At 44.9% G+C, this 25,071-nt stretch overlaps 6 protein-coding genes across 10 annotated transcripts; 2 read left to right on the plus strand and 4 right to left on the minus strand.

Moving 5' to 3' along the window:
- Positions 1 to 390: 390 nt before the first annotated feature.
- On the minus strand, positions 391 to 5,617 carry LOC108032109 (mitochondrial coenzyme A transporter SLC25A42). Of its 2 annotated transcripts, XM_017105939.3 has the most exons (6): positions 5,361 to 5,617; positions 2,301 to 2,531; positions 1,677 to 1,980; positions 1,353 to 1,618; positions 870 to 1,056; positions 391 to 806 (listed from the first exon to the last, which is right to left on the minus strand). In XM_017105939.3, the coding sequence occupies exons 2-6, from the start codon at positions 2,509 to 2,511 to the stop codon at positions 659 to 661; spliced, it is 1,116 nt and encodes a 371-aa protein (XP_016961428.1). In that variant the 5' UTR covers positions 2,512 to 2,531; positions 5,361 to 5,617; the 3' UTR covers positions 391 to 658. The 2 variants fall into 2 exon arrangements, with proteins under 2 accessions (XP_016961428.1, XP_016961429.1); XM_017105940.3 differs by lacking the exons at positions 2,301 to 2,531; positions 5,361 to 5,617 and adding an exon at positions 2,075 to 2,234.
- A 460-nt stretch (positions 5,618 to 6,077) lies between these two features.
- Positions 6,078 to 7,539, plus strand: LOC108032227 (uncharacterized). The gene is made up of 3 exons (XM_017106090.3): positions 6,078 to 6,376; positions 6,437 to 6,983; positions 7,046 to 7,539. The coding sequence occupies exons 1-3, from the start codon at positions 6,183 to 6,185 to the stop codon at positions 7,370 to 7,372; spliced, it is 1,068 nt and encodes a 355-aa protein (XP_016961579.1). The 5' UTR covers positions 6,078 to 6,182; the 3' UTR covers positions 7,373 to 7,539.
- LOC108032228 (uncharacterized) lies at positions 7,479 to 7,908 on the minus strand. Its single transcript, XM_017106091.3, has 2 exons — positions 7,668 to 7,908; positions 7,479 to 7,608 (listed from the first exon to the last, which is right to left on the minus strand). The coding sequence occupies exons 1-2, from the start codon at positions 7,815 to 7,817 to the stop codon at positions 7,555 to 7,557; spliced, it is 204 nt and encodes a 67-aa protein (XP_016961580.1). The 5' UTR covers positions 7,818 to 7,908; the 3' UTR covers positions 7,479 to 7,554.
- Positions 7,909 to 8,727: 819 nt separating this feature from the next.
- LOC108031631 (fatty-acid amide hydrolase 2) lies at positions 8,728 to 20,948 on the plus strand. 2 transcript variants are annotated; one of them, XM_017105236.3, is made up of 5 exons: positions 8,728 to 8,949; positions 9,017 to 9,071; positions 14,259 to 14,439; positions 18,442 to 18,489; positions 19,053 to 20,948. In XM_017105236.3, coding segments are annotated over exons 1-5 (1,659 nt in total). In that variant the 5' UTR covers positions 8,728 to 8,948; the 3' UTR covers positions 20,427 to 20,948. The 2 variants fall into 2 exon arrangements, with proteins under 2 accessions (XP_016960725.1, XP_050744369.1); XM_050888412.1 differs by lacking the exons at positions 8,728 to 8,949; positions 14,259 to 14,439 and having other exon boundaries at positions 9,051 to 9,071.
- On the minus strand, positions 10,087 to 11,686 carry LOC108031633 (succinate--hydroxymethylglutarate CoA-transferase). The gene has a single exon (XM_017105239.3). The coding sequence runs from the start codon at positions 11,572 to 11,574 to the stop codon at positions 10,255 to 10,257; it is 1,320 nt and encodes a 439-aa protein (XP_016960728.1). The 5' UTR covers positions 11,575 to 11,686; the 3' UTR covers positions 10,087 to 10,254.
- A 2,315-nt stretch (positions 20,949 to 23,263) lies between the features above and the next one.
- Positions 23,264 to 25,067, minus strand: LOC108031747 (transcription factor A, mitochondrial). 3 transcript variants are annotated; one of them, XM_017105450.3, is made up of 3 exons: positions 24,837 to 25,066; positions 24,177 to 24,755; positions 23,264 to 23,631 (listed from the first exon to the last, which is right to left on the minus strand). In XM_017105450.3, the coding sequence occupies exons 1-3, from the start codon at positions 24,902 to 24,904 to the stop codon at positions 23,502 to 23,504; spliced, it is 777 nt and encodes a 258-aa protein (XP_016960939.3). In that variant the 5' UTR covers positions 24,905 to 25,066; the 3' UTR covers positions 23,264 to 23,501. The 3 variants fall into 3 exon arrangements, with proteins under 3 accessions (XP_016960939.3, XP_050745392.1, XP_050745391.1); XM_050889435.1 differs by having other exon boundaries at positions 24,177 to 24,773; positions 24,837 to 25,065; XM_050889434.1 differs by having other exon boundaries at positions 24,177 to 25,067.
- Positions 25,068 to 25,071: the final 4 nt, after the last annotated feature.

Consider the following 25,071-nt stretch of genomic DNA (forward strand, 5'->3'; position numbering starts at 1 on the left):
ACCCCCGCAAGAAAAGTTATCGCTTAATCGGTGGCGTTGCCACATTTCACAATTCTTGGCGCGCTAATTTAAAGCCACAAAACCGAATATTTAAACAATTTTGTAAATTTTAATAATAAAAAACACACTAACATACAAGAATTACATAGTATATGCATAAGATGATTTCGCTGGTGAACACCCTTAAATTCATGGCAATATTACAGTCGCAGCGCATTGACATCGAGGTGGAAAAACACAGGATATACAAAATGTTCGGGGTAAATCATTATCATTTAGTCTAAGAGTAAACGAGTGGCGTGTACGGTTAAGTTATTGTCCAAAGCAACACCATTGAATACGATCCGCACATCGGAGCGAGGATATCAAGAGCAGCAGGTGCCAGGCGAGTCATTATTCAGACAGTTTATTGGCTGATATACTTTCGGCTTATGGCGATAATAAATCAATTATGGTTAATAACAAAGTTAAGCGCTCTCGGGTGTCTTCTCCTTGTCGCATCTCCCTCACAACTAACAGCTAAAAATATCTAACAATTAGAGCATGTCTGTGCTGCACTCTCCTATCTCCTCAGCTTATTCATCGATCACGAGACTTAAGAACAAAGCAGTGCGTTTTTGGTGTGGTGTTTGCGGATGACCGAACGGTGGGGCAGGGGCTACTTGTGGACCCGTCTCAAGTTGGCCAGCTCGGTGAGCCACGCCTTGATCAGATCGTAGGTGGAGAAGCTGATGCCCACGGCAATGGGGCCCTTGATCCAGTTCATGCTGAGACCCTTGTAGAAGCCGTTCTTGATGCCCTCCTCCCTGTAAACAAAAAGAAGATCATTTTAAATACGCTTTAACTTCTTGTATAAGATATAAACGCACCGATAGATCTTTCCGAGAGTCTCCAAGATGGTTGGATATCGCTCTCCATTGGCCGCATTCACCCGCATCGTCTGCATCCTTCGCCGCACAATGTCCAATGGATAGCTCGCGGTTTGTCCAGCCGCACCTGCCGCAGCTCCAAAGGCCAGGGAGACTAGAGTATTGGGTTTGTTGCTGCCGACCATTTCTGCAAAAAAAAGGTTAAATTAGAAAATCCCTTTAGAAATTGGTTAATTATTTGGTTAGTTCTTTGTTTTTAGACTACTTATCCTCCTAATGTGACGGGCTCAATTTTTGAAGTTTTTATTTTTAGAAATTTACATAAGCTGCAAATAATCTAATAATAAATATGATAATGAACCCTTTTTCACTTAAAACACAACATCGGACCAGAAAGTCTTTCGCAAGATGCTACTTTTACTATAATAAGTAGGGTACATAGATCACCCCCCGCTAATAGTATTAATAATCTTGAATCCTCACCATAATACTCCCGCTTGAGGGTCTCGTAGGTGAAGAATGAAGTCCCTGCATAGGGAATCACGCCCAGAACCGTCGCCCAGTAGCCACGGAACAAAGTGCGCGGCCCCTCCTCCACCCAAATCTTGGTAAAGACCTGTCTCAAGGTCCTATATCCCGTATACCGATCTGTGACAGCCATGCGGGCGCGGGCCAGGTCCAGAGGATAGGTCAGGGACTGTGAGGTGATTCCTGCCAGGGAACCAGCCAGAAACCGTCGTCCCTTAGTGCTATCGAGGGAAAAAGATGGTTAAGTATTTGTACATATAAGAGAATGATTAAACTCACTTGGAGCCATCCTTGTCCACATGCAGGATGCGACGCCACTGCTCGTGGGCCGTGAACTGTATGGCTGCGTAGGGCACGATCCTGGCCATCGTGGCCGAGTTCCCCCGCCACAGGGCCAGGACGCCCTCGTTGTTGTAGGTGTTCTGCAGGTAGATCAGCGAGGCGCGGAACGAGAAGGGAACATCGTTGCGGATCTGGAAGTTGATCTTGGTGCGGTCCAACGGGGCGATGACCGTCTTGGCCAGCGCCCCCGCCGCCGCTCCCGATATCAGGCTGATTACCACCTGGTCGATTTTCTGGCGCACTGAAAGGACACAAGAAGTTGAGTTTTAGTACTGCATTTTTTAAAGATAATACACATTTTAATTTAATATCCTATAATATCCATATTATCATACCAGAATGCGCGTCAATTTCATAGATCAATAAGGGATAAGACATCTATGTGTGTATACATTTCATTTGCTACAAAATGGTCTTTAGAACACTAAAATTTATGAGTTTGCAATTATAATTTGACTTAATGGGGCCCCTTAAAATATAGGCATTAGCCTACTGAGACACAAACTATCTAAGAGATTAAAAATAAATCCAGAAGTTTATGCAAATAGAGAATTTACTTACTGGGTGTGATTTTGACGCTGGGAGTGAGTGTAGTGGCGGGTGTGGGGGCAAATCCCGATGTTTCGGATGGGGTCAGCTGGGTGCGGGACGTGTCCGCATCCTCCAGGTCCGCGGGAATCGTCGTCGAGGCCGTGGTCATGGTGCTCGAGAGTTGACTACCCGTTGACTTGATGGACATGGCGATGTTGGGCTTCTCCAGGAGACGGCTCATGGCAGACTCTGGCTGGGGACCTGAAATCAATTTGCATATCAATCCGAGTCGAGTGTATTGCCCCACAAAAGCGGGGGCTTATCGCAACCACTGATAAGAGCTCAATATGGCCAAAAACTAATCTAAACCATCCCGAAATTGCCTTGCTTTTATAAGACTTCCCAGCAGAGACATAATTTGATGATTGGGTGCAAAAAACAGTTGTGGTCAAGATAATAGCACGAGAAAGTAACAACTATATATTAATATTAAATCTATAAAATTAAATAGAATAATAATAATAATATTCTCTTGTTTACCTAGTTATATGAGCAAAGCCAGTTATCTAAGATATTTAAAAACCTAAAAAGTGTCGAAAGGAAAAGTTTAATGTCAATAATTACTGAACAAGTGATTAACAAACAGCAGGCCTTTAATATTTGTAATTAATAGTTAGGGGCACTTTCCCATAAAGTTGTTTGATTTGTTATCGGATCCACAACAATAGCACAAGTTCGGGATTCGGAGGAAAGTGATTTGTGTGTCAATTGATTAAAAACGAAACAAACAACTACCCTTGACTGATATTGATTGCGGAAAGTAAATACTTTCAGAGCTACTTTTTTAGAAGCTAGTGTATTTGTGGCTCCCTGCAAAACATTATGATAGCCAAAATATTTCGCAAGTTCATGCAAATTTTCATATCTCACAATTGTTTCGTAATTGACAGAAGCATTTCCCCTTGGCATAGGTTCAAAAATAGGCACTCAAAATGCTTGTACCAGCCGGCAAACCATTATTGTTGACCAATATTGAATATAACTTGGCAATTGAACTTTGTTTCGGCCCCAAGTCGAGTCATTCTGCCCCTGGAGTGCGAAACTTTGTCATTATCAAGTGCTCCGGGTTAATCAGCCGGACTTGATAAGAGTTCGCCCAGCCGCCAATTGCGTCTTACAATAGATAGGCGGAGGGTTCCAGAATAAAAGAGATCGATCGACCTGCTCTCGCGGCTTGCTGGCACCGAGTGCTAAGCGAGCCCGCAAAACCGGTTGCTCTATATAAAAAGCAAACAGCACCGAATTATCAGCACAATGGGCATTTGGTATATAGTATAGCCTGTCAATGTGTGGCACACACCTCCAAAACAATTATCATGCCGAATATTAAATGCGAACTCGGTTCGCACAAATGCGTGGCATACAGCACGTGTGTTGTGGGGGGTGGTGTGTACTTTTCGGTTTCTTGGGGGGTTGGGCACCCTTCCAAGTTTGGCGGCTGAGCGCGGCTAAAATTAAACGCTTTTCATTGAACCCCCGGTGCAGGAACCTTTGAGAGCGAGAGCTAGTGCGTTCGTCAACGCAGCGGAAAGCAAATATAGTAGAAAATTGCAGCCTTGAACGTGATTGTGGCTATTCTAGAGGTACAGATTCTGAGGGTACAGTAGATATGCGCTAAGGTAAATCCTACAAAAATTATATTTTAATATATTGCCCAAAAAACTTCAAATTTAAATACTTGATTATAATCTTGTCGCCCCACTTACTACACTTGTTCGGATAATATAAACAAAATCTATGCAAAATATACTGTTTCCCATTTTTAGGGAACCATTTTTTTATACTCTTTCATTGACAGATGTATTTTACAGATACATATGAGTGATTCATTTCGAAACGTATTGATTTTTTCTTTATGTTCTTCAAAATTTGTCTTATTTTTATCACAATACTACATCATTTATATAGTAAAACATAAACAAATTTCCATTGCTGGTTATTAAAAAATTACTTCATTTAAGATCTTAATTTTCCTTATCAAAAAAAAAATATATATATTTTTACTGAACATTATATATAAAAAATCTTTAATATTGTTGCACAAGATTTTAACAATAAATAAAGTGTTTAAGCCCATTTTAAACAGTGGTTTATCATAAGTAATCACTGTACTTGACAAATTCAGCTTGTTTATCTCAAAAACATAAGTCCAAAATAGTATTACAAATACTCCGCACTCCAGCCACGCGGCTTAAATATGATTTGCAGGGATATCTGATATCTGCCGCCCGTAAACCACCTCTTGATAAGGAATCTGACCAGTGGAGCGCGGCTGTCATCCACTGTGCACTGGATGCTGTTGTTGCCGGCGCTTGGTAAACGTAAACAAGCTCGTTAGGCGGTGTTTGTGCACTTTTTCTCCGCTCTCCTGCACTCAGTCAAGGTTGAGGCTTGCCCCGGGGATCCAGTTTATCCAGGCAGTGTTTTCCATTTCGGTTCTAGGCATTGAAATGTGTTTGCTATAAATAGCGGGCTGGGGAGGGGGAGGAGATACTAAGGCGGCGACAACATCATCGGCCGAACTGGACTTTGTACCCCTTGGAAAACAACTGGGGGAATGGAAATCTATGCAAATGGCACAGGAACTACACTTGCACACATGTTATTTGCATTCCACTTTAATTAAAAAATAATTCGATTCGCCAAGCGCTTTGTTGTTGTTTGTTTACAAAGTAAGTTGGAAGTCGTATAGGAATCCTACGTGACTTAATTCTGATTGGAGCGAATGAAAGGGAAGAAGGAGGGCGGGGCAGGTGAGGCAGAAAACAGCTGTTGCCTGCCAAGTGTTGTTGTTGTTTTTATTTCTCTTTAGTCTGAATCTTTTGGATAAAACGAGGTGCAGGGGGCGGGGGGCTATGTGCACCCCTTCTCTTTGTAATCACTAATTAGCTCTCTTGTTTACACCGATTAGCCTATTGCAACATCCAAAAAACACACTCACACACGGACGCCTTATATAATTGGGCAAAACGAGAACAACAAATTATTTACTTATATGTATAAGTGGCTCTATGTGGGGCCTACACGCACCTTTGTTTTTGTTAGCACAGATTCTTTTTTTCGGCCTCTCTCTTCGCTCCTTCGGCCTTGGCAACAATAACAACCACAACGCAGTACTGTTGCTGGCTGTCCCGCACTGGTTTTCACTTCTTAAATCACAGGTGCTGTTCTCACTGTGCCGCAGGTTAACTCTTTTTCACTATTTCGGCAGCCTCCTATTTGTTAACAAACATTTCCGCGCGATTTTCGACTCCGCCTGGGAAGCTCCAAAGAGCAATTGACAAAAACATCGAGAACGGAGGCACAGCCTTGCCAGACCGGCGGCGTTGCCAGAGCTAGCGAGCATGCTAACGGTTGCACAGTGGTCAAAAATACTCGCTTCCTTTATTAACAGAGCTGGGTGGGAAAGAACCACAAATATTTTTATTTTATTATTATATTACTTGCAAAAAAAACCATGAACTCCTTTTCAAAAATTAAAAAGAGGTATAATTAAAAAAAATGTATTAGCCATTATAGGAAATATTTGAACTCTTTTTTAATGATTAAGTTATAGTATTTTATTTACACACATAAAATCTTCTTCAATCAGATAAATAAAAAAATTAAAAATATGTCTCCTAACACATTAAAAAATATAATGCTAATTTCTTGGCGTTAATTACTATTTAAGGACAGGTTTTCATCATTCCACCATACACATTTCAAATCTCAAGACATTGTCTCGCCGATAGTTGGCGGTCTGGCAACTCCATGCCTAGCTGGCGCAGCCAACTTCACGCGAGACGCACCGAAAACAAAAAAACTGAAAATAATTGAGGGAAACCCAATAAAAAGCGACCGAACAGGACCATGAACGTAGACCTGCGATCGTACTCGCGCCACTGGCTCACGGAGTTCATCGAGCAGTACCAGGAGGAGGAGTGCCTGTGGCAGCCGAAGCACAACGACTACAGCAATCACGCAGCCCGGAACAAGTCCTACGACCGCCTGGTGGAGAAACTGAAGGAAGTGGAGCCCAATCCGGACAGGGCGATGGTTGTAAGGTGAGATTCACTTTTCCAAAACGTTGTCTGTGACCTATAACTCACATTTACGCTCTGCAGGAAAATCAACTCGCTGCGCTCTGCTTTTCGGCGGGAATTCCGCAAGACCACCAGCAAAAACGACTACGAAACGCGACTGTGGTACTACGACAAGCTGCTCTTCATCGCCGATCACAAGCCCAAGCGCCACGAACTGGGCACCAAGCCCAAGCGGGAGCTCCACATCAGCTTCGACGACGAGGAGTCCATGGAGTTCGAGGACGACTCACATCACACGGGCACCCAGTCACAGCACATGGACTCCATAATTCCCACGTCCCCCGATGAGGTGGAGGAGGTGGCGGCCACGGCCACCAATGTGGTGGTCAGCAGCCAGGGCGCCACCCTGAGCACCATTTCGGTGACGCCCGCGGAATGTGTGACTCTGGTCAAGAGCGAGGAGCAACAGGCAGCCGAGGCGGCGGCTGCAGCAGCCCAGGCGCACCAGCAACTGGTGGCCCACGCAGCGGCCCAGACTTCCATAGCGGCGGCGGCGGCTCAGGGGCATGCCGTGAAGGTCCTCGAGATTACCTCCCTGGACTCCAACTCCCAGCGCGAGATACAACAGGTGCGTAATCCCAGAAAAGCCAGGACTTCCTTGGTCCCTTTATAAGCCCCCTTTCCATCCAGGCGGTAAACCACTTGGAGCACCATCAACAGCAGTTACACCTCCAGCAGGCCAATGGTCAGCACCAGGGAGTGCCCACCATTCAAATAGGACGCGACCACTACCAGCCTTTGTTTGGCAATGCCGGCACCACTGCCTACACCACCACAGCAGCTCCGACCAGCTCGCACCGGCACGACGACGAGTACGATGCAATTGGCGTGAATGTGGCCAGCAAGCTGCGCTCCATCAATCCCACACAGCGGATCGTGGCCGAGAAGCTGATCAGCGATGTTTTGTTCAACGCCCAGCTGGACAACCTCACCGTCAACTCGGCCCTCACGCAGTAATCTCCCCCGTCCCTAGTTTTAGTTTATGTAGTCTCTGTCTCTGTCTTTGTGCCCCAAGCTCCAGCCTGGCCATGTGTCGTCGGCCGGCCAGTAGCTGATTGTACCATACCGTTTGTATGTAGTTTTAATTATTCTATACAATAAATAGATTGTATGTCTTAAGCTCATTACAAGAAGGGTCGTCACTCCGCCGGGTTTCCGCCGCCCGACAGCTTGTTCCACACGAACCTGGCAAACTGAAGAAGGAAAGGCTGCTGTCTTGAGAGGATCACCCTTGGGATTGGGACTAACGTACCGTAACCGGCGGCATCTCGATCTGCTCCGCCTCCGTGACCAGTTTCCGGTTGCTCTGCATGTAGCTCCAGCCCAGATGGATCCCCACCAGACTGGGGATCATCACGATGGCCACCAGGTTGCGCGACACGAACGAGGGCTGCTTGGACATGTCTACAAAGTGCGTAAAACGAAATTATTATTATTTAACAACTATCAAAAACAACATGGGGGATGTGACCGCACTGGGGAACGTAAATAATCTTGTTTGCCGAAAATACTAAACTGAAAGTGGGGCCCGGGCCCCGAGTTGCGCTATGTTTGAATCAAGTTTTTATCTCCCCCAGCTCGGTTCAAAGTCCAAAGTTTTCGGGGATAATAATGGGAAACTGAAAGACTTCTGGCTCTTTGTCTGGGACTAGGGTTGCTTTAGCAGATAAGCATCTGTCATTAGCTCGTTGCGGTGGCTGGGCTTGATAGCAAATGTGGTCAGAAAAGATCAATGGCATTACATTGTATAGTGATATCGTTGTTTGTGGGTATACAAGGTGCACACATTGTTTATGTTATGAAAATGTCTTGGGATAATATTTCAAGTTTTAATAAAAATAGTTTAGAAAATGATTAGTAAATAATAGGGCTTTTCAATTTTAAATAATTTAATTTTATTAAAGATTTTCATTCAATTTAGTTATCAAGTTAAGTTCTAAAAAAAAATTTTATATGTAATGATTTTAAACTATAAATTGATTTCAAATAATCCAATATTCTGGGTGTAGTCGAATTTTTAAGAAGCATTAGTATGTTTTAATAGGTATTTATCTAGAAAATTAACTGAAACATTAGAATTTAGTATTACTAAACCTAAGGATATACTTTATAGGTTTTAAACTCCAACTTGAAATCCCTTTCTGGTCACACTTGGAGAAACTAACTAACTGTTAATTACCAGCCCACTGCGTCGCCAACCAACCTTTCCCATATTCCCTGCTCAACCCATTAAGTGCGAAATCCACACCCGCATCGCGGTCGGGGGCGGGCTCGGCTGCGGGGGATTACTGTGGGCCAAACTGGAGGCTAAGACTCGGATGCGGTCTATGCACTTTGCGCACACAACGACAGTGGCAAAGCAAACAATCTGTTATTGACGTCGACGTCGGCAGCACACTTGTTGTTATTCAGTTTTGGACAGCACCTGCACTTTCGGTTGTAGTTTCAGTTTTGGTTTTCGGTTCTCGGCGAGCGGACGCGCCACTGGATAGTACTATAATTTGGCTACATATATATTTTACGTTGGTTTGCGAGTGAGTTCTCCCACCCATTGCCTTGCCACCTGCCCTCAAACCTCCTCATCATCCTCCCTCTTGGCAGTGGTGAAATCGATACTGGCCGTGGTCCGTGTGCACCTGGAGGAGCTGTGGCTCAGGTAAGCGAACCGCCGGTGACCTTGGTCCCTTGGTCGCCCTCCCTTGGCGCGATACACACACAGAAAGGCCAGTCAACCGGCCACGTTAACGACCAGGATCAAAATCAGGCCTAGAAGATCACGATTAACACTTTATGCCTTCGTTCCCGTCAGGGAATGTGGCGGGATCAGTGGGGGTTCTCGTGGTCAGGTAAGGGAACACCATCCAGCCCGGCTTACTCTCAGTGGCAGGGTCAATGTCTACTAATCAGTAAAATTCTTAGTTGATGTAAAGGAACTAATGGATTTTCAAGAAGGATATTTTTAAAAACTTGTTAAGCCTTTTACATCTCACTCTTCTTAAACTAATATAAAAGTATTTCAATTTACTTTCTTTTAAAAAGAACATGTTTTTACATGAAATGACACTTAGTTTTTGTTTTTGGATCATTAAGTTACCTTCGAAGAGGCTGTTGAAATGAGTATAAGATTGCAAACCAGTCCATTGAGTGGCCAATAGACTTTGAGGTACCAGGTACACAAGTTCATTAAGAATAAGTTTCCATTGCTCAGTTAAAAATTATGCATACCAAATTTTCCAATCGCCTTATTTTATAATTCCGCGCGTCATAGCTAAAACTCGTTTACACATCATGTAACATTCGTACACGGAAACTACCAAGCCAATTTAGCATAATTTCGATCTCTATTCCAATACATGGAGTCTTACTTTGAGGTACTAATTGACGATATTGAAGAAACGTGTTTAAGATTAAGGCTTTGAGTGCTGCCGTAAACAGATTATTTCAAAATAGCTTGTACTTTGTACCTTGGAAATTAGAATCTCTGAAGAGGCTTCTTATACGTAGATAGGGGGGTTTAAGAATTGTGACTCAGAAGTGATTGTGCGAACAATAATCTATGCATTTCTTTTATAGGCTTCCGACCTTCCTAACGAATTTGTAGAAAATCGTTTCTCGTTGAGTGTTGCTAATTACTCTGTTGATTACTTAGATAATAACCAGATAAAAGGCAATTTGCATTAAAAATGGGATGTATTTGGTATAGTTAAACATCATTTGCTAAATTTACATATCGCTCTATGATTGTAAAAGACTTTACGATAAATGCACGGTTATCACTAAAATATTTCCTCGTAAAACTTAGGATCTAAAACTCTGAGAATCAGGATAATGATCTGCATTCACTGAATAATGTTTTCCTTCTTCAGCTCGGCAAGTTCCTCCGGCCCAAAGCCCAATAGTTCCCCCAGCACTTCATCCGTGTGCTGTCCCAGAGTCGGAGGAGCTGTCCGGGCATCGTTCCGCGCTTCGCTAAAGACCACTGGAGGACCCACCACCTTAACGGTTCCGTCCTTCGGATGCCGCAGGCTCTTAACCAGGCCGATGGCCTTGATGTGCTCGTCCTCGAAAACCTCGGGAATGGAGTTCACAGGTCCCACGGGAAAGGAGGCGCCCTCGAAGAGCTTCATCCAGTTGCGGGAGGTGTTCCCAGCTAGCATTTCCTCCAGGAAACCAATTAGCTCCTTCCGATTTATGACTCGATCCTTGTTGGTCTTGAACTTGGGATCCTGCGGCAAGTGTTCCACCTTCAGGCGACGACACAGATCCTCGAACTGAACATCACTGCCAGTGCCCAGGGTGAGATAGCCATCCTTGGTCTTGAAGCTCTGGTAAGGAACTATGCTCGAGTGGGCAGTGCCCATCCTTCCTGCTTCGACTCCGGAGTTTAGATAGTTGCTGCCCACGTTCAGCAACAGGGAGCAGCAGGTGGACAGCAGGTCCACCTCGATCTTCTGGCCACGCTGAGTGCGGGTCCTTTGGTAGAGCGCTGCCAGAATGGCGCCATGGGCGTAGAGCCCTGTGGACATGTCCGTCACGGCCACGCCCACCTTGCTGGGCGGTCCATCCCGCTCGCCGGTGATGTGCATCAGCCCACCCACCGAGGAGGCAATCACATCGTAGCCCGGTCGCTTGGCATACGGACCCACGGAGCCGTAGCCCGTCATAGAGCAATAGATAAGCTTGGGGTTGACCTTCCTCAGCTGTTCGTAGCCCAAATTATAGCGCTCCAAAGTACCAGGCACATAGTTCTCCACCAGCACATCGCTAATCTCGGCCAGCTTGTGGAGGAGCTTAGTGCCTCTCTTAATGTCGATGCAGATGCTCCGCTTGTTGCGATTGGGGGCCAGGAAGTAGGCGGCATCTTTGCTGTTCTCCAGGAAAGGTGGACCCCACTTGCGAGCCTCGTCGCCAAAATGGGGGCGCTCCACCTTGATGACCTCCGCCCCTAGATCGGCCAGCACCATGGTGCAATAGGGACCGGCGATTATGCGCGATAGGTCCAAAATCCGGATGCCATGTAGGGGGTGCCGTTCGTCCGCAGCGCTGGCATTATCGGGGCCTTTGTTTTTATCGCCAGCGGCTGCAAAGTTTCTCAAGCTCTGCCGGCAAACTCCGTAATTAACAAATCCCCGGCCGAGTCGCCAGTTCCGTGACAGCATGGTTCTGCGGTTCAGTTGTTGTTGCTTGTGGGTCAACTAATCTGACGGCTGTGTGTACATATAATGCGATGTGTATGGAAAGTTTTGCAGAACAACTTGATCGGCGGCCACTTTTATCGTCACTGAAAGTGGCCCTCCATCCAAAAGTGCCCAGAAGCTCGTAGTCGTATCTCTTTGGAGGTGGTCTCTCTTAAGACCCACCTAAGAGTGGAAGCTTTTTAACTATCTTAGCTCGCAGATAAACAAACCGTCGGAACCCCCTTTAAAATGGAAAAAAATAAAACAAGACACTCTCTTTCTCTTTTCGATTCACCTTGGGGAATTCCCCCCGAGAACGTCTCGAATCCTTTCGGTTTTGTACAGGGAACGGCCAAGTTAATAAGAGGTTAGTCATCCGCGATGGCGTATCATTAAAATCCGATCGAGACAAGTAATCACCTGGCTGCATTGTGTGGTGTTCTGTACTCCGATTATATCACCTCGCTGACATCTTGGATAGCGTGATCTTGGGCTAAACGAATCGGGCTGAAAGCCACTTATAGGGGCAAATCGCGCACTTTGTTTTTCTTGAAAAACTGACAGGCCAAGAGCCTAATGTGGGGCACTTATTTCCTAATGACCAGCACAATTAAAATGTAATTTAAATGTCGTGGCTGGATGCCTCACGCCTGAATGCTCACCATGAGTGTCGGACAGATCAGTGATCAGTAAATACTAAGTTTTGAGATCTTAATTAGTGGACACAACTGGTTCGTCCACGCGCAGGCGATTAATTAAGATTCATGCACAGAAACAGAAATGTATGCAAATAATATTCAAGGGCCTACGAAGGCGATTTTGGTTAGGATCAAAGGAATAAAATTAAAATGTTACCCCAGGTAGCTTTGCCAGTAATAGGTTCATTACAATAATTTGGAATTAAATAAGAGTGAGAATTTCCATCCAGATATTATAATCTAATTATTCGTAGCGAATTTTCCAACTATTAATTAAAGTCCGATCAATGCTAATTAAAATTATTGTTTTAGATAGCTAATAATATGGCATACAAAATATGATCACATCAAGGCTTAAAAGTCTTCGTTATAATTTACCAAACATTAGTTATTATCTATTCAGACTTTACCTTTAAATTTGTATCTTTAATTATTGAAATCCGTTCAATTGAATAAGAAATATATTAGAATAAGGTACAAATATCCATCCAGATAGTATATTTTCCAAAATTAGTTATACTCCTTTCGCACTTTACTTTCCACATTTTTATTAAAGTCGGTATGATTCTAGTTTCAATAAAAATTTTAGATAGGTAATATATAAGTAAAAATAATAAGGGTAAAAATCTCCATATTGGGTGTTTCAAAAATGAGTTATATCCCATTCGGACTTGGAGTTCCAACTATTTTTCAAAAGTCAGCTCAAATTCCTATGCCCCTGGCCACGAAACCTTTTCTCCTGTGTAAGATTCTAGCTAATTTTAGATAATACCTGTTCCTAGTCACTCACTCGTTACCAAGGTATAAAAATAAGTTCAAGGTTCTAGTTCCTTGGAAGTGTTTTTCAAGCGGTGGCATTTCCCCCGGAAACCTCGCCTCGTGGCATCAATATTTATTTTCAGAATGACGTTGCACCTACGATGTGCGCCGTGATGATCTCAGGTTGAGCCGGGCCGCTGGAACTGGGGCTCAACTGCCATACCAACCATAGCCCATTGGCTGCCGCCGATCTGTGTAATTAACGATAGGAGTCGTCCGATCCTCCCTTTGTTCGCGGCGCGGTAAACAAGGCGATAGCTTTGCCCGACTCGAATTCGATTTTAATCACTCGGGATCAAGGGTTCAGGCCATGTAATTGTTGAACTCTAGAACATGACGCACTTACCGGGCTTTATGGCCACATTTCCTTTGGGCCAGGCGGGAATCACAATTATTGTCGTGATGCCAAGCCGGTCTTAAGAGAGCCGAAGAGAAGTGGCTAGCCGAGCTGATGGAGCTTCTGAGAGATCGTGAGCTGGGAGAGTGGGGCTTTAAATACTCGGGGGCAAGCTTGGCCAGCGTTTATTTACTCAGCTCGTCTCGTTCGCGTCGGTTCGGCTCGTGCATCCGCCAGATATACACGTACATATACGCAGAGAGATACAGAAACCGAACGCGATACCGATACCGAGACGGATTGCAGATGCAGATTGAGATAGCCAGTGGTTGCTGAGTGCAACAAAATGAAAGCCGGCCAAAGGCTGCGCATGCGTCGGCAGCGCCCCAACTCGAGCTATTCGCGAGTGCATCCCGCAGATACGGCCAGATACTAGTGGCCCAGTGGCCGATGCAGCCAAGAAAGCCCCGACTCGACTCGACTACTATTAGCCAACTGACCAAAAGCATCTCGTCCAGCTCTCCAGCACTCTGCCAGCAGCACTCGGCGCCCGAAAAAATTGTGCAAGCCAAAAAGCCAAGCCAAGATTGCAGTCGTCGTCAGCTGCGGATTGCCGATTGCGCATTGCACAATCCTGGCAACCTGTTGTTGTTCTTATTGTTGTTGGCTGGCTGCTGTGTGCGTGTGTGTGTGCGTTTATCCATCCGTGTGCTTACCGTGTATCTGCAAGATACACCCGTCAACCTATAGTTCCCCCCAGCCAGTGGTGTGTTGAGGAAAGGCATCAAAATTGCTGTGCTACTCTGTTCCAGGATCCTGGGGTACATCATGCGCCGGTTCCTGCGCTCGGCCATGATCGTCTTCAGCTGGTTCGTCGTCCCCTACAGCCGGTACACCAACATCAAGGTGATCCGGCGCAAGCTGCCGCCCATCCGGAGCCACCTGCTCGAGATACCCGCCGTCGACCTGGCCAAGCTGATTCGCACCCGAAAGGTGAGTACGTCCAGCCAGTAATCCATTCTCCCTGGCACTCCAAAATGGGTCACTTACGCAAAGAAACCGGGTAAATGGGTTGGTCGAAATCTTGCCAAATCAATGGATAGTCTGTTGCCACAGTGGCGGTTTCTGTTTTTGCTTCTCTTGCCACACATTTATTAGCCACTCGGTGTGCAAAGCTGGCCATTGCTATTGATTGCGGCCATCACTTCGGGAGTCGGGAAAAGGCGTTTCCTCAGAAAGTAAAAACCTATAAAAGACAATGACTTTTTTCTTTTTTCACTTTAAAACACTCGCAGACGCTGGACCCTGGCATTTCAAATAGACGCGTGAGCCATAAAAAAGGTCGAGGCTAGAAGCTTGGCCACCAAGCTAAGGGGTAAATACCCTATAAGCATGTTAAACTGCTTTAAGCAGAAACGAAGAACCATATCAGGGTGAAGTTCAAAGCCAAAGATGATTTGCAAGTATGATTTTTTGTTCTCTCGTGATCTTCAGGTTCTTTTCAGTCTAGATTGATTTGAAGGTGCTATAAAACATTATTCTTGGGTTAAAAAAAAGCTAAAATAACTTTAAAATATTGTATATTTTTGGATTCCAATAAATATAATTATTTACAAAATATTGTTGTGGCTTATGTCGCCATTTCAATCTGGAATAAATTGATTTGAAAATGTAACATACTTTCGCAGTATTTTTAAGTTTGCAATTAGCTACCAATTTCTTCGCATTTTAGGATTTTTTCGATTTTTCTTAATGTTATTACTTAACAAATATTTTGTTGCTTTAAGTTACAAGAAATAAATTGATTAAAAAGAATAAAAAAAAGGGTCAGGTTACTTTTTGAGATCGTAATTAGCTCACAATTGCTTCACATTCGGGTAGTTTTCTAGCCGTAACCATAAATAACGAAACTTTGGGGTCAATAAGCTGGGTTCAACCATCCAAAGTTCACAACACTCGAGAGTGATCAGCTGCTGCGTAAGGCAAAGAAGCAAAACAAAAACCTTGTTTGCTTGTTTATAAGTTTATAGGAGATAAATGATTATTTTTAATTTGACGTTGCCTTGTTATTGGAAGATTTTAGAAAAAATTCCTATGACGAAATTTGCCGACAGTCAAATGAAAACGTATTTCATTATAATCCTGTTTTTAATGCGACTCTTCGAGAAGCATAACAAGCGTTATACGAGCGAAGCCGGCGACCATTACCGCCAGATGAAATCGAAATCAATTTGGGTTTTTTTGCCTCCCCTTCTGCTGTCGTCACAGGCACTTAGCCAATTGGCCCAAAACCGGGGAGTATAGACGGCGGGCATTGAAGAAACCCGGCGGCTTAGTCATCTAGAGTATTACCAAGCAGTTTTACGAGGCGAGCAGAAATTTCGCAAAGCATTATTATTCACACAAGGCCTAGGCGTCGAGGCTTGAGCGCAGAGTGTATCCATATTCATAGCCATATCCATATCAAATCCATAACCGAGTCCGTGAGATCTTTGAACCGGGCCCAGATTTTGGCTGCCATCAATTGCATGCCACATGTGCGCCTCGGCCAGATCCACATCCACGTCGTGTGAGGTCACCCCTGGAGAGACCTTATCGAGCCAGCGCCAACCGCCCTCCAGTGACCATATTGTGCTCCGTGGGCCGCCTTTGCTCAATCGCATGTGCTGCATGCACTCGGGTCGTTTGGTTGCCTGGATAGTTTCTGTTTTAATGCACGTCCGTCTGAAGTACAAAAGTTTTGTTTTATATTTTTTTCCAACAACTTTTAGTGGCTCTTTTAACTGCCTTTGTCTTCATGTACGCACCACATATGACTGCCAAATATTATTATTTTAATTATGCCTTTTTATATGTTTTTTCCCCTCTTAACTGCCGGCTGTTTCATTGTCATAGGTTGAGCATTGCCTCACGCCGAGCCGAGCGTAATGATTTTGTAATTGGCATTATATCAGAACCCGCATCTAGTTAGCCGATCAACTGTATTAAATAATAATCGCTGTGCTAACGACGGCGAGACTGCGTTTAAGAAAGTGCCACTGCTAATTGTCGTCGACTCTTAATTGGATCTATTAGCTCTTGGCTTCCGAGTAGGAGGTCTTAAAAATAGCCCGGTGGCGCGGAGACCGGTACTATTTCGGGCTCAGATGAGCTATCTGAAGTCTGCTCATGTGAAATTCGTACTTGAATCGCATAATTCGTGCTTCGTTTTCGTCGGTTTGTTTTGCTCTGCCAGTCGACTCTTTTTAGCACGTACTTCATAAGGCATACAGAGCCGGGCATACTATACTATACTATACTATACTATACTATATAAACCCCTTGGAACTGTGTCGCTGTGTCGCGATTTCTTTGTACCGTGGTGCCACAAGATCTTTTCCACTTTGTAGGCATCGAACGCGGGATGGTATCGGTATCGGAGTCGGAGTCGAAAGCTTTTCGGTCGCTGATTTCGCGTCCCCCCTTGTGGGGCCCTCGAGACCCCATTGTGCGTTGCATGTTGTTGTCTTGTTGCACTGTGTTTACCTGCTCGGAACCCCCCTCCCTGGCCGGCTGTGATTTATTATTACACTGGAAGTCATTGAAAAAGTCAAGTAGCCTTAATTTTAATTATACATGGCTATGGGCAGGTACATAAGACGGGGTTTTACATACGCCGATGCATCGTTTGTGCGTTGCACGAGCCCGTATTAAAGGCAATTGGTGGCTCAATCCAAGGTGCAGGGGTGCCCCGTGGAAGGCCTTCTGCCTCCGATTACCCAGATTAACTGCAACCAAGTTCAGAGGTGAGACCCGATTGCCACTTGTGGTTACATAAAATGGCCAGCTATTTGATTTCCATTTGATTGATGCCTTAACGCGGGCAAGCTCGCTTTCTGATTGCTTCTTAAGGCATGTGGAATTGATTGATATGTGTTTCCCCCTCAATCAACTAATTAGATCGGGGCATTAGCGCTGCCTGGAAATGTGATTAATTATAGGATCTGCTACTGATTACGACTCTAAACACTGTTGAAGGGTGATTTAATTGAGGCTTTTCCAGTTATACTAATTAGTTTATTGGCTGCTAAACTAATGGGTGGCAGGTGACTCACAGGAGATCAATTCGAGAGCTACGTGCTTTGATCTTTGATCGCTTTATTATCCGTGTTTCCCCTTCATATGGATCTATTATTAATTTGTATTTATTATATTGTTTGTTTGCCAGCCCGTGCCGTTTTATTGCCTGAAATTCTTTCATCGTGAATTAATTGTGACACATGAATGTGATCGATACGTGCTTAAGCCTGGGGATCAGTTATATATTGTTATTTACTGATTCTTAAACATTTGTTTTCAATCATTTTTATCTTTTGTTTGGCTTCAATCTAGCTTCGATTCCACTCTACTTTGTCTAACCGCTTGAGATATCCTATTCATATATCTTCTTGTTGATTTAAGACTTTTATTTCCTCAATGCCTATTTGAAAGATATATTGTTGATGGGTCAGAGCACAAAGAACTCTTAACGTCGCAAAGGTTCTGCACTGGAGAGTAACGCGGAAATCAAGCCGAAGGCCATCGATTGATATCTCGATTGTCACAAGTCACTGGCTTATGCTGCTTAGCATATGTGACCCGTGGTCGGGACTGATGAGTGAATCAATCCCGAACCCAGACCTGAGGAGTTCCATACCCCCATGCCACTCAGACATTACTCATACGTCATGGGGCCACTGCATGCAGCGTGAACTGAACGTCACGAATGCAAGTTGTGTTGAGTTCGTCTTTTTATTGATTTTAATTTAACACAAATTGCTTTTTCGCTATGCCACTGGCACTGGCCGCGGCTCAATAGACCTCTGAATTGATTGCCGGGAATGAGAATGGGTTGGGGTGTGGGTATGGGTATGGTTATGGGTATGGGTATGGGAATCCGGGTGGAATGCGAGCTGGGAGGAATGCCGGGAAAACTGCGGAAATACTGAAACACTCTTTGCTTTCTTTTGCTTGCAGATTAAAAGCGAAGAAGTCGTGGAAGCCTACATCGAACGATGTCGACAGGTGAGTTATTGAAGAAAACAAATCAAGCCAATTAAAATGAATTAGTTAGTTGAATTTATACTTTTATACTTTTTTACTTTTATAGACTTCTGCAACGAAATATATATATTAAATTTTTACGCTTTTTTGCACAAAATAATGAAATTCGACAGAATCGTTAAATTTTTAATGGCTTAATCATTAAGCTTGGCGTTTATCAATTAGGGAATGAGAATAAATAAGTTATGCAATTTACGAGAACAATTTTATGATCTACCCATATCTTTATTATAATTGTTTTTTTGCTTGGAAATGAATGAATCGGCACTTTTTTATTTATAAAAAGAACTCTAAATTGATATATATTGCATTCCATGCATATTATCAATAAGAGTTCAAAAAGTATTACTTTTATCCAACTATGTTTTAAAAAAATTAATTCCAGAAAATTGATTAAACTATAGAGTTTAGAAGTAATTTTAGTTTAATAAATAGGTTGAGCCCAAAATAGTTTTAAATTATGCCATAAAATTAATATTCAAAATAGCTCCACTATTGAACAAGCGATTTTCATTGACTTACAGGTGAATCCGCTGATAAACGCCATCGTGCAGGATCGCTTCGAGGAGGCACTGGAGGAGGCCCGTGAGATAGACAGAGTGATAGCCATGGGCATCAACAGCGTGGAGTCGATGGAGGAGCTGACCCCGCTGCTGGGCATCCCGGTGACCGTCAAGGAGAGCATCGCCGTCAAGGGGCTGACCAACCAGGCTGGCCGCGTCTTCAAAACGCCGCAGATAGCCAAGTCGGATGCGCCCGTGGTGGAGCAGATCAAGCGCTCCGGCGGCATCATCCTGCTGGTGTCCAACACGCCGGAGCTCTGCCTGCTCTGGGAGACGTACAACAATGTGACGGGTCAGACGAAGAATCCGTACGACCTGAAGCGCACGCCGGGCGGATCGTCGGGCGGCGAGGCGGCGCTCCTGGCCAGCGGAGCCTCCCTGCTGGGCCTCACCTCGGACATAGGCGGCTCCTCGCGCCTGCCGGCCATGTTCAGTGGCATCTGGGGCCACAAGCCCACCCCCTATGCGGTCTCCTTCCGGGGTCACCATCCGACGAGCGACTTCCCCAAGTGGGGCGACTTCTTCACCATCGCTCCCATGACCCGCTACGCCAAGGATCTGCCGCTGCTGCTCAAGTGCATGAGCGACCCCACGGGTCCCAAGCTCACGCTGGACAGGGCGATCAGCGTGAATGGGATTCGGTTCTTCTTCATGGACAACGACGGGCCGTCGGGCATGATGCGTCCCCTGAGCCGGGATCTGCATGCCGCCATCAATCGGGTGGCCACCGACTTCAATGCCAAGCGGGTGAACATCCGCAAGATGAAGTGGTCCCTGGACATCTCGCTGTCGGCCATGCTGACCATGAAGAACATCGAGACCATCTACCACAAGACGGAGGAGGGCGAGCAGCCCAAGACCGTGTGCAAGGAGACGGTGAAGTACTTCTTCGGCTGCTCGGACAGCATCCTGCCGTCGGTGATCTTCGGCCACCTGCAGAACTTCATGAAGATCATACCGAACTCGCGGCACAAGCACCTGGCCAGCATCATCGAGGCGCTCAAGACTGAATTCAAGGAGATGCTGGGCAACGACGGCGTCTTCCTCTACCCGACCTTCCCCAACACGGCGCACCAGCACTACCAGATCTACCACAAGCTGCTGGAGCCCATGTACATGGCCATCTTCAATACGCTGGGCCTGCCGGTGACCAACTGCATGATCGGCCTGGACCGGCGCAACCTGCCCATGGGCATCCAGGTGGTGGCCAATCCGGGCCAGGATCACCTCTGCCTGGCGGTGGCGCGCGAAATGGAGCGCCGCTACGGCGGTTGGGTGCGTCCGCCGTCCGAGGACAGCCACAGCAGCAGCGGGAGCAGCAAGCAACGTGGCTAGGGATCTTCAGCTTTAACCTGTGCGTGATTCAATTGTACTTTGTTTTGTTTTTAGCTAATTGTACCCACTGTCCGAGTAGTTAGGGAATTCCAGAAGAGACTTTAAGATGGATTTAGACAAATCACTGTTATCAGCCGGCTAACTGGTTGAATGGTAGAAAGGAAAGGCATCCCCAGAGCAACCTGTTTAACTTTACCCATACATCACACCGCCACACAGCATTCGGGACCTTCGAAATTAATAATCTCGCGTCATTTACCCATTGTATTAAATTATTGTCAAAAAACTCCTCAGAGCTTGTACATCGTATTCGTATTCGTATTATCTTTACCTATATGTAAATATTCGTCTAGCCTCTAAGTGTTAGGTTTATGTCGCGTCCGGCAGAGATCGATAAATATAACCAGTATGTGTATGTATGTACGTTTTGTAGCATCTCGTTTAAACAACTTTAAAAACACAAAACTTTACGACTTTTGCAAAGAACCAAATTCGTTGAATAAATACGTAACAGAAAAAATATTAACCGAAATTTCAACTTCTGTGGCGCAATTGCCGCCGAAAAGCAGTTGGCCTCCACTTGGAAGCCATCGAGGGAGGTCCGAGTCCGAGTCCAAATCCACGAGAGCTTCGAAATTGGGCTCACCTGAGCAGCGGACCCGAAGACAAATAAAACAAGTATTAGACGGCTACTAGAGACAATACACGCTCGGATACATGTACCACTTAAGAAATGGTTCCACTTGGCTGCCCTGGCATGGAGAATCTTACTACAGTCGGGCCTGTTTTTGGGGAAATTGCAATTAAATTTACTTTAATCGTACAGGGATTACTGATTCTTAATGTCCAATTAAGAGCTATGAAAAATGGGGTAGAAATAGATTTGTAGATTTGTTTTGTAAATGTACCGACTTTAAATTAAAAAAACAAATGTTTTTATTAGTTAGTTATTGTAAGTGATGCAGACAAGATATTTAGAAAGAATGATTTCTATATATTAAATTTCAAATCCAACTATTGAACAACCTTTTTTATCAGAAAACTTCTCTTTTATGGCAATTAGGGAACAGCTTTATAATATACCAAATACAAATACATTATTATTTTTTGATATTTGTAATCCAAAACATATTAAGTTAAGTTTAAAAGTACACTTAATGAAGTTTCCCTCAGTTGAAGTTCCACTGTAGTTGCTACCTACTTGCCCAAAAGGCCCAGAGACTGGGAAATCTAATCTAATAGCCTTAATCGTGCGCATGCGCAGCCGTTTTCCCAGCTGCCCGTTCAGCCAAGTGCCCACTTCTAATGCATTTTGTCATTCGAAATGCCGAATTTTGTGCACATTTTATTGGCCGGGCTGGGGCGAATTTGGAGTTGGATTTGGCGCTCGCTAGTTCGCTAGTTGTTTACTAGTTTTCTATTGCAAAAATACATTTTGGCGTGCGTGTGTATGTGGTTAGTTTTCGGCTTTTGGAGTAGCCCAAGGTTGCGCCAATATGGCTTGCGCAATTCCGCCGCTGGCGGTGGCCCGAACGTGGTATTTGGCCAGAAAACTCGGAGGTAGCTCAGATTCTTGCCCAAGAATGTGGCGGTCGTTGGCTGTGGCGAAGTGTTTTGGCCAATGCCAGGCGAAAAAAAGTTAGTGCTTCGCCTCGAAATTAGGTGAAAACATTTTCAATTACCTAGAGTCTAAAGCGGAAAACGCAAGGCGGCATGACGAAAACTATGGAAATCTCGAGTCATGATTCGACTACCTGCCAGGGGATTACTGGAAGGCGAAGCCGCTCTTTCCACAGCCGACCGTCTTCTCCCCCTGGAAGGCCGTCTACCTGAGATACCTGTGCGCTCCAGAGAGCTGAAACTGTTTCGAAATCGAGAAAAACTGGAGTGAGAGGCGTTCCAATAAGACACGATGCGAACAGATACGGGTTTAGAAGGAATAAATACATACATGAAATTATAAAAACATTTCATAACATTAAAAGATACTCTTTATAAATAAGCCTCAGATCTTTAAAAAGTATAAGAATACTGTAAAATAATATTAGAACTTACAAAATGTAGGCCCTTTAGAAAGTACTAGATCAAAACGCGAATTCTTGAGCAAAGGTTTATCTTCGCCAAGGGCAGGCTTCTATTAATCCACTTTATCTCGAAACCGGAATCAAGCTTTTTAACTATTTTAAGGGGGCCACTGCAAGAGTATATGTGCAATCCGGCCCTGATAAAACACTCGAACGGTTATCAATTGTTGCTGCCTGCCTTGTACGCCGAATTCACCGACCTCAGCACTACATAAGTCGGATCGGAGAGATATATGTGGAGAGGGAGAGCGGAAACATCGTTCCAGTCGCCAGCATTCCAGCCTGACCATACCCAGCCGTATTTCGGCTGCGGAGCAGTGCGTTCATTTGGAAACTGAAGCGAGCAGCGAGCGGTTGTGCCCGTCTCATAGCCAAGGCCTTACTGTAGTCCCCAGGCCACGTTTGACTGTACCATTTAGAACCTTTGCAATCTGCGCATTTGAGGTGACAAATCCAACGCATATTTGTTTACCGTGATCTACGCAGAGAGATTAAAACTGTGTCGATTACCGTGTTAAATCAACTAGAAATCAGTGTGATGTTAACCCCGTAAGACTCAGACACGTGTTGCCAAAGACTCTATTCTCTGGTCAGCTCGCCTTGAAACCAAGACTCGCCCATGCCACGTGTTTGCTCCATATGCAACGTGTTGGCGGAAGCTCTAAAGTTACAAAGGTTTTATGTAGTAGTACTAGATTTTACCTGAGATGGCCACATGCTCTTGCTCTCTATTCAGTTAAAAAATGTACAGCATTTCGTCAAAAACTGTCTTTATATTTGTAATGCTGGCGGAGACCAGAAGAATTACTAAATGTACCTTTCGTAAAACTAACTTCAGGAACAAGGGATTCTATTTTATACTTATGCGGGCTAGCATTTAATCTTTAATGCCTTAACCTTAACAATTTGCGATGAAAGAAGAAAAACGAAAAACAAAATGAATTGGGAACTATGAATTGTGTGTGATGGCAGCCAGTGGGCCCAGCAGCTATTACAATTTCTGTTTGGGGGCCTGCGTCTTGCGGGGCTTTGGCTCAGGCGGGTCGATAAGGTTGCCATGACGCACCACGTCGATGTGGCCCAGGCGGATCATCTTCTCCTCCCAAACGGAAATCGCTTTTCTGTAAAGTTAACAAAAATATATAGGTTATAAATAAATTCGACGAATAAAAATGGGTGTAGGTGATAGAGTTGATGAGTGATAATTAAAAGTTGTAGAAATTAAATGAAGGAGATGCAGTATGCACTTTGAATTTTTGAAGTTCTTAAAGTTTTAAGTAAAAAAATATCTGGATATGCGAGCACATGAGAAAATTTCACCACACAATCACGTGTATCACTTATATTTAGGACTGGGAAAAATGTCATTGTAAAAGATCTAGCGCTATGCTAAAATCAAAAATTAGAAAATAATGTTGGTACTTTAGAAGAGTGCACTAATGCCACCTACTTGTATTTTAAAAATTAAAATTTAAATATTGTTTGCCATAAAGCTGCTAATTAGATTCATTTTTATATAATTGAAATTTAAGAAGAGATTCAATCATTTGATTTCGGAGTTCTATAAATGGTTTCCCATGCAAACAATATTTATAATTTGTACTCTCCAGAATGAATGAAAAACTTGATTTCCCTCCCGGAAACAAATCCTAAAAGGTCAACGCACCTGTAGAGCTCCATCTCCTTGCGCGACTCCTGCATGTAGACCTCCTTCTCGGAGTCGGACAGGCGGGTCCACTTGGCCGTGGTCTTCTGGTGCCACTCGCGGTAGGTTTGCTTGGCTCCCTGCGGGGTGTTGGTGCGTTCGCTGGCTATGAAGCGCAGGAAGGCGGAGGCGGGCTTCTTGGGGCGGCCCAGCTCCTTGACCCGCTTACGCAGCTGACGGCGCTCCTTGGCGTCCACAAGGTCCTGCTTGAGCTGCTTGATCTCGGCCCGCTGTTCGTCGGTGAGCGTGGCATCGTACTTGGTGCGCTGCTCCAGGTAGATCTGCTGGTCCCGCTTGAACTCGGCCTGCAGGCGCTCCTTCAGCTGGGCATCCGCGTCGGACCAGTTCTTGGACAGCTGGCGCACCACCTCGATGGTGGTGATCTGCGGATTGGAGGCCTTCAGCTTGGGCCGCTGCTCCCTCATAAAGCGGAAATAGGGAGTCAGAGGTTTCTTTGGTCGCGGCGGCAGGCCCACCTGCTCCTCCAGCGTTTTCGACTGGACCACCGGGGAATTACTGATGCTGGCGACGGCGAGGGGCCTGGGGGATGTTAGGGGTCTGTGGTCGGTGTCATTGGCTATAGACGGAGCACTTGGTGGCCGATCTTTGGCTACAACTTGCCTGACTTTGTTGATCAGCGAGCCGATGAGGCCGCCGCGCGAGGACATCAGCGTGGTGGTGTAGATCATGGTCCTGATGCTGATACGGCTTCGTTTAGTAGTCAGTTAGTATATCAGCTACAAAGATTGTAATTTATCCAGTTGGGAGGCACGGAAAACTTGTTGCATTTACGGAAAATAAGTTTTACGTAAAAAATGCGGCATTCTTGGCCAAGTGCTGCCACCTGGTTTTCTAA

The sequence above is a fragment of the Drosophila biarmipes genome, chromosome 3R (assembly GCF_025231255.1).
Source record: "Drosophila biarmipes strain raj3 chromosome 3R, RU_DBia_V1.1, whole genome shotgun sequence".
NCBI classification, from domain to species: domain Eukaryota; kingdom Metazoa; phylum Arthropoda; class Insecta; order Diptera; family Drosophilidae; genus Drosophila; species Drosophila biarmipes.

Coding starts and splice junctions, on each gene's coding strand:
- LOC108031747 (XM_050889434.1), bottom strand. CDS start 24,904: ATGATCTACACCACCACGCTGATGTCCTCGCGCGGCGGCCTCATCGGC. Junction 23,632..24,176: donor AAGGAGATGGAGCTCTACAG/GTGCGTTGACCT, acceptor TTAACTTTACAG/AAAAGCGATTTCCGTTTGGG.
- LOC108031631 (XM_017105236.3), top strand. Junction 9,072..14,258: donor CTGGAGGAGCTGTGGCTCAG/GTAAGCGAACCG, acceptor ACTCTGTTCCAG/GATCCTGGGGTACATCATGC. Junction 14,440..18,441: donor AGCTGATTCGCACCCGAAAG/GTGAGTACGTCC, acceptor TTTTGCTTGCAG/ATTAAAAGCGAAGAAGTCGT.
- LOC108032227 (XM_017106090.3), top strand. CDS start 6,183: ATGAACGTAGACCTGCGATCGTACTCGCGCCACTGGCTCACGGAGTTC. Junction 6,377..6,436: donor GACAGGGCGATGGTTGTAAG/GTGAGATTCACT, acceptor TACGCTCTGCAG/GAAAATCAACTCGCTGCGCT. Junction 6,984..7,045: donor CCCAGCGCGAGATACAACAG/GTGCGTAATCCC, acceptor CTTTCCATCCAG/GCGGTAAACCACTTGGAGCA.
- LOC108032109 (XM_017105939.3), bottom strand. CDS start 2,511: ATGAGCCGTCTCCTGGAGAAGCCCAACATCGCCATGTCCATCAAGTCA. Junction 1,619..1,676: donor GTGGACAAGGATGGCTCCAA/GTGAGTTTAATC, acceptor TTCCCTCGATAG/CACTAAGGGACGACGGTTTC. Junction 1,057..1,352: donor CCTCAAGCGGGAGTATTATG/GTGAGGATTCAA, acceptor TTTTTTTTGCAG/AAATGGTCGGCAGCAACAAA.
- LOC108032228 (XM_017106091.3), bottom strand. CDS start 7,817: ATGTCCAAGCAGCCCTCGTTCGTGTCGCGCAACCTGGTGGCCATCGTG. Junction 7,609..7,667: donor TCGAGATGCCGCCGGTTACG/GTACGTTAGTCC, acceptor TTCCTTCTTCAG/TTTGCCAGGTTCGTGTGGAA.
- LOC108031633 (XM_017105239.3), bottom strand. CDS start 11,574: ATGCTGTCACGGAACTGGCGACTCGGCCGGGGATTTGTTAATTACGGA.